The 10,534-nt window shown below is 33.3% G+C and overlaps 1 protein-coding gene across 1 annotated transcript in view; it reads left to right on the forward strand.

The window, feature by feature from the left end:
- Nucleotides 1–10,231, forward strand: part of Ift57 (intraflagellar transport 57) — a 63,260-nt gene extending 53,029 nt beyond the window's left edge. The window contains exons 7-11 of the mRNA XM_047564636.1: nt 3,237–3,308; nt 4,095–4,226; nt 5,576–5,638; nt 7,335–7,401; nt 8,536–10,231. Of these exons, the coding sequence (XP_047420592.1) occupies nt 3,237–3,308; nt 4,095–4,226; nt 5,576–5,638; nt 7,335–7,401; nt 8,536–8,714 (513 nt within the window). The 3' untranslated portion in view covers nt 8,715–10,231. The remainder of the gene's footprint in view (nt 1–3,236; nt 3,309–4,094; nt 4,227–5,575; nt 5,639–7,334; nt 7,402–8,535) is intronic.
- The last annotated feature ends 303 nt before the right edge of the window (nt 10,232–10,534 follow it).

Consider the following 10,534-nt stretch of genomic DNA (forward strand, 5'->3'; position numbering starts at 1 on the left):
TATCCCAGTTGTTGATTCTTGCTTTTATTTCTTATGCTATGGGAGTCCTGTTAAGGAAGTCTGATCCCAAGCCAACAAGTTGAAGATTTGGACCTACTTTTTCTTCTATAAGATGCAGGGTCTCTGGTCTGATTCCGAGGTCCTTGATCCATTTTGAGTTGAGTTTCGTGCACGGTGAGAGATATGGGTTTAGTTTCATTCTGTTGCATGTGGATTTCCAGTTTTCCCAGCACCATTTGTTGAAGAGGCTATCTTTTCCCCATTGCATGTTTTTGGACCCTTTGTCTAGTATGAGAAAATTGTATTTATTTGGGTTTGTGTCCATGTCCTCTATTCTCTACCACTGATCTACCTGTCTATTTTGGTACCAATACCATGCCACAAAACCTGTCCTATTCTTGATACACTGGTATCACTATTCCCTCAGTTCCTTGGGCTAGAAACCTTATTCTCTCTGCTCCCCACTTCTACTTTAGCTACCCCACACTCACACTTTTCCTTAGTCTTCAAATCCTGCTTGTTCTGCCTCTACAATATCCCTTGAAGGCCTCCCTTCTCTTCCTTTCCTTTCTTATAAATACCCTGCTGTGACAAGGACCATTGGCACAGTCTCCTATCTATTCTCCAACACATCTTTAGTCTCTTGCTTCTCTAATAAGTCCCTTATTCTATTAATTTCTCAAAACACAGACTTTAAAACTCAAACCAAAAAATTTTCATAATGTCCCTTAGCCATATGCTAAAAATCCACATTCCTTAGTTGTTATAGGCAAAGCCTTTGATTTAATTTAATCTACCTCTTCAGCTTTATTCTTCATTATCTATCCTCTCTACCCTACCCAAAAAACTTGGTATTTTATACCCTAGCTATATTCCATGTATTTTCCTCATTCATGTTACTCCTTCAGCCTAAAATACATTCCCTTCTCTTGTTTTCTATTCTATTGAAGTGCTACTCATGCTTTAAGATCCCACAGAAATCCCATCTTTTCCATGGAGTTTTACATCAATGTAAGTTATCTTAATAATATGTAGATGATTCGGACATGGTTGCTTCTTTGAATGTCAGATGTCATTAAATGCAAAATATATTTGTATATAATAATAGGTAGAAAAAAGGAGACCACAAACTATTTTGAACATTACAGTAAATAAAGATATGTATATAAATAGATGTATATATACCCATATATGTATATAGACATATACATATGTGCATGCACATATGCATATGTGCATGCCTTTCCATATATATATACTTAGAAATAGGCAAAAACAGAGACTGGCAGGAAGAGAAAGAAGACATGTAAAATTCTTGAGCTTGGTGTGTGTTTACCTCTCTAAAATTCCTTTTGGAACTGGGTAGATTGAGTACTTTTTCAAAAAATTAATAGCTTCATTAATAATTAGCTTCATTTTCTTTCATAATGATGTTCACTTGGGCTTAAATAGGTTTCCATTTTGAAACTTAAGTCATATTTTGTCCAGACGTAGATGGCCAACCAGTTGCTTATTCTGCCTTCCAGTGTTGACTGAGTTGGAAGGGTCTTGTTCCTTTACCAGCTATGTCTACTCATTGTCACAGGTGCTGAATGGTCCCTTCCAACTGTAACATGAAACCATTGCACTTATAGATGATGCTTAAGGGACAAGCAGATGATCTCCAAGTTCCTTTTCAACTCTCATTTTCCGAGTTGATTTTTACTCACAAGACAGAAAAATGACTTAAGGTTAAAGAAAATGCTGATTTCTTCTCTAACTCCCTCACTAGTGTCAAATAGTCATTTTCCCTTTTCTTAACTAAACCGACAGTATGTGTTAGGTGACAGTACATTTGACTTCTAATCTGAGGACACTACTACCTGTGTGGCCTTGTATGTATCCCCTTCTGTCAGCAGGACTTGGTTTGCTTTTATGTGACATGACAAGGATAAGATAAAATGCCTTTTGAGGTTTCTCGAAACTTAAATATGTTAATAATCTTATATGAAATTAATAAATACTTTCATAATTCAGTTTGGAATACCCAAGAATGTTTTATCCTGTAGTCATCAGCATGTTTCAGAGTTCAGAAATGGACTGGAATTAATTCACAAAAATTTTTCTCTTCATAAAATAATGCAAATAGCAAAGTTGAACATCAAAGTATGCAAATAGATATGTGGGATTAAATAAATATCCTAGTTCCATCACTTAAGTCAATTTACCCTATTGTTTTTCTTTTATATGGGTATTTCTCAAGTCTCTTAAAATTTTTATCTGCAGGAATATATACTGAAATATCATGAAAAGATACCTTGTAGGGAATTAAAATGTTGATATGGATTTCAAATCAGTCTAGTACTGTAGACAATATTTCAAAATATATGAACTCTAATAATCACTACACACTTCCTTTACTAAGTGAAATAGCCAATCCAAAAAAACCAAAGGCCGAATGTTTTCCCTGATAAGTGGATAATGATATATAATGGGGGTGGGGGAATGAAAGAAGAATGGAGGAACTTTACGTAGAGGGAAATGAGAGGGAGGAGGATAGGGGTATGAAAAATGGTGGAATGAGACAGACATTATTACCCTATGTACATGTATGATTACACGAATGGTATGAATCTACATCATGCACAACCATAGAAATGAAAAGATGTACCCCATTTGTGTACAATGAATCAAAATGCAGTCTGTAAAAATTAAAAAATAATTAAAGAAAAAAAAGGAAAGAGACTAAAAAATCTGACTGAAGAAAAGAGCCCCATTTTAATTTCTGAGACAAACTAATCCTTGATATATGATATTTGAGTTGAGAGTTGAGAGTTGCTTCTGGCAAACATAATTGTTACTGCTTAAACAAGTATTTCTTTTCTAGTAATTAGAATTTTTTTTTTCATTTTAATGGGTAGTCATAAATATTAACCACCAGCAGTGCAGGAATAATTTATATTCAAATTATCAGCCATCACTCTGTGAACACATAAAATAATTTACATTTATTTAGAACTTTTATTCCTAAAGTATTCTGTGAACACATAAAATAATTTACATTTATTTAGAATCTTTATTCCTAAAGTACTCTCTACACATATTTCTTTATAACCTGATTGCAAGCTAGATATGACTCTCCCACCTGAAATAGGGCAGTAATCAAAATAATAAAGATAAAGGATACAACTTCACAATAAATAAAGAATGAAAAGTAGTGTTTTTTACTTTGTTACTATATACTTTTATGTCAATAGGATTGGAGAATCCATGTTGACCAAATGCACCAGCACAAAAGTGGAATTGAATCTGCTTTAAAGGAGACCAAGGTATGTGAATTGCTTCAGGTGAATCAATATCCATTTATTCATCTGTGGGATACCTATTAGGGGAAAACATGAAAGAAAAAAGAATACAATTCTTGTCTTTCAGGAGCTCATTAATTGAGTAAATTATATTATATTCCCACAGTTCTAATACTTTAAAGAAAGCTCATTTATATGGTTTTAATATTTATACTTTAAATACTATATATATAAATTGCATGTATTATATATGTATATTATACATGTATATCTAATAGATATTTTAGAAACATTGCATCACTTTTCCCTGAATCCCAAGGGATGAGAAAACATCATACCTCCAATGCCTAGAACCTACAGCTTTCCCAGGCTTGTTGCCATGCCAGAAATAGCCTTTTGGAGACTGCCACAAAGAAGAGAGGCTTGAGTGATATGTTATAGGTGCCAGACCAGAGCACTCCATTTAGAAATTTCTTACAACTGGAATATTCTAATTATCTTTGAATTGTGCTGTAGGGAAGTCATGTTCTTCTCTTACCTACCTTGATTTTGAAGTTTATATAAAGCTAATTACAAATACGTAAATTTTAGATATGCATAAGGAGAAAAGCATTAACTAACCCTGACAGTTTCTCTTTTATTGTATTCTGCAGTGTGGCTAAAATATTTCCCATCATAAACTTTTTTTCTGCTATTGCCATTTCACACTATCTTCTTTTTCACTTGATCATTTGTGGAATGAACCATTTTTAACTATTTTTAAAATATTTGTGAGTTCTTTTATCTACTTAAAATCCCTTGGAATTCTAGGGATTTTTGGATAAACTCCATAATGAAATTAGTAGGACACTGGAAAAAATTGGCAGCCGAGAAAAGTACATCAACAATCAACTGGAGCACTTGGTTCAAGAATATCGTGCAGCTCAAGCCCAGCTGAGTGAGGTAATTTAAGAATGATTTCCAGTTTATCCCAATTCATGACCCTAATCTCTAAGCTTGACACAATTCTTTTCATTTGAAAATTGTGAAATGTTTTTCACAGACAGCATCATATTGATTTTCTGCCCATTTTAGGAAACCAAACGAAGCAATAGAACTTATCTCCATTTTACATGTATTAACAATTGTTATTTCCTAGAAGTCTTTAAATATATTTCTTCATTTGATTTAAATAAATGAGTGTATATATTGCTGGGGAACATGAGCTAGAACAGGAACAGAGTGTCAAGACATCTTGTTTTGTTTCTAAGCCTGTTGTTAATTTACTGTAGGAATAGGAGGAAGAACAGTATCTATTTACCTGTGTCAGAGAAAAAAGGCAGTCCTTGCCATAATGGCTTGCAGCCACATAATGCAAACCATGAAAGCAAGACATGTTCAGAGACAAGCAGGTTAATTAATGAAATGAGACAATTTTTTCATTCTTTTAAAGTATTAGAATTTCAACCAAAAAATAAAGCCACTATCCTTTGAAAGCAGCAGTTCTTTATCCCAGCAGTAGGGATATAATGACTTTCCTTGAGGGATTTATGCACCCTATTTCCTGATGTTAAAGCAAACTACTCAGAATACTTGCAAATGTCAGAAGAAGGTATTTGTTTTTCTTTTGGCAGACAAAGTTAGAATGAGAAAAAAGTAGAAGTAAATTTAAGATACTTCTTTACTTTCTCAAAGACCAAATAGAAAGTAATTTTCACTTTTTATTGTATTATCTAGTTATTATTCCCTCATATACACTTCTATTCATGAATATTTTTGTTAAAATGCTGTGAAATTCTTTGATTAAAGCCACCATGCATCTATCTAAACTTAATATTTAAAAAATTGATTATTAGATTAATTTCTGAGAATGTATTCCAGTTGATTATACTGTCAGACTCTTTGTTAATCCTTATTAATTGCTGAGTTTGATGCTGTACTTTGATTGATTTTCTTTTTTAAACAAATTTGCTCTGCATAACATGCAAATTTGATTGACCAAGAACCACTCTCCTAAACTGTTTCGGAATGGCCGACGACAGTTTTTACTGTGAACCATGCCCATGCAAGTTACACAGTCAGTATGTGAAGGTTAAGGTAGTTCATCATTTTATAGTGCTTGAGTTAAATACATGGTGCCTATTAAGGACATAAAATAACCACAGTTAAATGTCACTTTCACAAATGTATTCATAAACAAGAAGGGGGTTGTCATAAAATGATATGCAGAAATTGCAAACACAAAGAGGTCATGTTTAAGTAATCTGCTTCTGTTTTGGATTTGTCATTAAACAAAATGCTTTCCCCCTCAGGCAAGGGAGCGATACCAGCAGGGAAATGGTGGAGTAACTGAAAGGACCAGGCTCCTGTCTGAGGTACACACCAGTGCTCTTGCTGTGCTTCTCACCTGTCAGCTGAGCCCCAGCAGCTCACAGCTATTGGATGATTGAATACTACTTATTTTAATAATTGCTTCCTCCTCTTCAAATTATCCTCTTTCAGAGAAAATCCCTAATTTTCTTATCAGTGAATGAATTATTTATCCTTTCCCTTGTTTTTATAAGATGCCTGAAGTTACTGTTAAATTCAACATAAAAACTTGCTTATATTAGCACACTGATAACTTTTCTTAGTCTTTATTTTTATATAATAATTATTATAATTAATATATAGAAAAGTAGGTAAATGTTAATGTTAGTCTGAAAGATGTAAGATTTATTTTTAGTGATATTGATAACTTGTGTGTGATTCTGGGTATATCTCTGTGTACAATTGAGAGTGGTTTATAACCTCTTTGAGAACTTCTAAAATATTGGCAAATATCACTGCATTTATTTTCATGATCTTCCAAGAAAAATAAGACCTTATAGATAGATAGTAGATAGATAGATAGATAGATAGATAGATAGATAGATAGATATACATATACACACACACACACACACATATTTTTTTTTTCATATTTTTCATTGAAGAGCTTATGAGGGGAAAGGAACTCACAAGATCAGAAGCCAGTTTAAGACTAAAGTCCAAGATAATATAATTGTTTACAATTCAATATAATTTCAGAAACTTTACTATTTTAAAGTAAAGAATTAAGCGTTCTTTATATAGATTATTGAGGAATAGTTATTTTTAAATACTCAAAATATAGCATTGAAATATTTAGACTGTAATCCTGTGGTGCTTCTAGGCAAATAAAACGTTATGTAGAAGTAAAGTGCTCACTTATGTTAGGTAAATTAACACTTGAAGGGAGTCCAGGGAACCATTTAGTTCTTTTGGAATAGGTAGTTATCCCCAGTTGTAATGTTTCAGGTGCCTGAAAGAAATTAATTTGCTTTACTTGGATGAGCATTTTATTCCCAGGGCAGGTTTTACTCACCAGTATGATAAAAATAAAGCCTACTAAGTAACAATATTTATGGCTTAGTTCTAGATTATATGAAAAATTGAAATATTTTAAAGATTATATTTTCTACTTATAATGTTAGTTTGCAATTTTGCTACTACAGGCTGTAGTAGTATAATCTTGATGTAGAGTGCAAATAAGAACCAATGTGACAGCACAGTATTTTTCTTGGAGTTTCAAGTTCAGATAGAGCAATAGGAGACATTTTTATATGTATAACCATATGATATAAATATTTTTAGTGTCCTAGAAAAGACACCATCTCTTATAGAATCATAATATCAAGAAAGATACTTAGAAGACCTTTAGAATCAAAAACCTATTTAGGATACATATACCATTTTAAGTGTGGTAGGTACTATAAAATAATTACATGATTTCAGGGCTTAGTATAAAACAACTTGGTTTTTATTCTATAATGTCACAACATGATAAAGATAATATGAAAATAATTTGTGAAGTTTAATATTATGGTCATTCTCAAAAGATGAAAAGCTTTGTATATCTGTATACTTGATCTTATTATTTGACTCATGTGCAGAATATTTCTAATAATGTTTTCTCTTTATATCTAATATCTAAATTAACTTTTCTCATATAATTTAAAAGTTTTGAAATTAAAATTTAGTGCTCATGAAAATTCTTTGTTTCAATGAAAGGTTACAGAAGAATTAGAAAAGGTAAAACAAGAGATGGAGGAAAAGGGCAGCAGCATGACAGATGGTGGTAAGTACATGCTCATTTTAAGGGGAAAAAGGAAACAAGAGAAAGATAGTTCTTCATGAAGCCTGCTTAATAAAGTGGTAGTAATAAATAGGGGAGTCTACTTTTTAAAATGAACTATGTGTTGTTTCAAAACAAGTACATGGTATAAAAATGATGTCTGATAATCAGTATACTATGTTCTTTACACAACAGTTGGGAAGAGTAGTTAAAGAACTTACTATAATTTAGGGGTTCTTTTTAATTAAGATTGTATTGATTAAAAATAGAGTGGGGAATATTTAAGTATGTACTTTTTTCTGCCAGTTTAAAAAAAATAGTGTTTTATTATGTTTTCAGCAAATGAGTTTCATTTTTCCATGTTATATAGAAAAAAGAACTCATATACGCCCAGATGACACTAAGACAATGAGATAGACCTTTGTTTGTTTGTTTGTTTTGTTTTGTTTTTCAATCCTTCCCAGAAAACCTGACTGGGCAGGGTCAAATAGAGAAGAATTTTAACAGTCTTTGAATAATCATCCTCCATTGTGAGCCGATGGTGATTACCTAAAGCGTTTATATGCCCTAGAAAGACTTTCTAGTTTGATATATACTCAATGATCTTTTATAGGAGGATGTGTTGGGAGTTTGTTGTAATGTTTTAAATGGACTCATTAACTGAGTCTAGTGGCATATATCTATAGTGCTATCTACTAGGGAGCTGAGGTAGGAGTTCAATTCCAGCCTGAGCAACAGAGTAACACCTTGTATAAAGAAAAAAAAATTATTAAATATGCTCATTATATATACTTCAGAGGCAATTCTCTTCTTTCCCTAAAGATCCCCTTTCCTATAGACAAATATTCTGGCCCATAAAATTCTGTTGAACAAATTCTTAAATATCTGTTTAGCACCTTTTCACCTAGGAAAGTTAAAAAGTTCACCTACAGCACATCAAATACTACATCACCCCATTCTGAAAATCTCAGGTGTTTAAAATGCCACAGCAAAACTGTGTGAATGTCAGTGAGTTGTTGACTGTGTTTTTTAACCCTCCTTTTGGCTTGAAACAAAGTGAGGAAAATGTCATGCAATTCTATAATAAACTGATACTCTGAATGAACATTCTTATCCCATACTATTTTTATTCTACAGCTCCTTTGGTGAAGATTAAACAGAGCTTAACAAAACTGAAGCAAGAAACTGTTCAGATGGACATTAGGATTGGTGTTGTGGAACACACATTACTCCAATCAAAACTGAAGGAGAAGTCCAACATGACCAGGGACATGCATGCAACAGTTATTCCAGAAGCAGCAATAGGCTCTTATTAAAACATACTGTTTTTCAAGCTTCTGATTAGTTTTTTATGTCAAATTATATTTCAGGCTGCATAGGTTTCTAAAGCACAATTATACCTCTTAAAGCATGTTCAGTGGGTATCTTTTGCATATATACACACACACATGTTGTATCATGGTAATTATTATCTTCATATTGAATAAAATGTGTAATAATGTAATTAAAAATTCTCACATTCAAAGAAGCTTCCACTAGTCATTACCTATGTCAAAACTGCAGCACATTTTTCTGAGCATTCCTTGTGTAAGCCAATGTGTATGGCCCACGCTTTCTGTAGACACTGCTGCTGTCACCTTCCTGACTTACTGACACAAGACTAGCCCCTTTGCTTTGTCCACCTCTGCAGTGACCACAAGTGCTTCTGTGCCCAGAGGCAGCTAAGAATGGGTGGTGGGATCTTCATATGAACCTCAGCTACCCTTGACTCAGCTTTATAGTTACCTAAAATTACCATTTTTTAAGTATAGAAAAAAAAATTGAGTATTCAGTAGCATTTGAAATTTATTGTTTCTTGTGAGTAAGGAGGCTGATGAACTAACTAATTCAGTCATGCTTTACTCTGCTTCTAGAATGAGGAAAGGGTAAGTACGTGCAAGTCTTCACCCCATCTTGTCTCTGGGGCTGGCTATGCCCAGGAGCCATTCTCTAGAAGGAGCCCTGGCGACTCATGTGAAGATCAGCCTCTGGTACTAGTGATCGTTACTTATGCATCTTACTGAGCACTTTCTAGACTAGAATTTCCAAGTTGGCGAAATAAGCAAGATTATAGTGTCAGCCTTAGAACTGGGAAAAAACTGGTCAGGGGATCATGAAGCAGGAGATAGCCCACATTATTTTTTTTAATAAAAGACGTGATAAATTATGATAAAAATGCTTTAAGACAACAGAAATAATAATATCTTATTATTTTTAATCTTAATAGTTTTCTCCCTTAATTTTTTTTCTTAGCCTTTACTTTCTGAACATGTACCACAACACACACACACAAATCTTTTCCTTTCCACCAAACTCTTTACTGTAAGTTTAGATGAGAAAATTGGTGTGGATAAACTATTACCCAAGAGGATGACAATCAATTCAATGACAAATAAGTCAGTTTATTTAATTTGTAAAGAAGGGAAGGATCCATAGTGGGATAATAGGCAGTATGAAAGTTTGAAATCGTCTTCTTCCTCTATGGTTATTGAGAGGAGCCACTAGTAAAAATTGAAACATAACCTGTTGTCCTGGAAACTTATTTGCATAGGTATTGTCATGACTGAGCAGTGTTTTGATGAATTCAACCCTTCCAGATAAATCAGAGCTCTCATTAAATTATTGTTTTTGCTCTGAAGCAAAATACACTATTTTGTGCAAACAAAAATCTACAGACAGCCTATTTTTATTTCCTTCTTTGGAATAATTCAATTTCACTCAGGTTGTATTGTGGACTTCTTCCTCTTTTCCCATTCAAAACTGTTCATACATTGAATAAAGAACTTACACTGCATTGTGATGGGTATGTTCTTCTGTCTCCCTAACAGACTGAGCTGCTTGGGAGGAAAGACAAAGTCACTTTCATTTCATATTCCTAACCAAGTGCTCCACATATAGAAAGTGCCCTGTAGCTTGAGTTAGTAAGCAGATGGGCAGGTGACGTATTATGCTGTTCCAGGAAACCTTCTAGCTCCTGTTCTATAGCTTGAAGAATTCAATGACTTTAAGCCTATGTGCCTTGTGTAGTTTCAAGATAATAATTTAAAATTATGTTTCCTGTGATATTGGATTGAAAATGGAAGAATGCCTATGAACT

The sequence above is a fragment of the Sciurus carolinensis genome, chromosome 9 (genome assembly GCF_902686445.1).
Source record: "Sciurus carolinensis chromosome 9, mSciCar1.2, whole genome shotgun sequence".
NCBI classification, from domain to species: domain Eukaryota; kingdom Metazoa; phylum Chordata; class Mammalia; order Rodentia; family Sciuridae; genus Sciurus; species Sciurus carolinensis.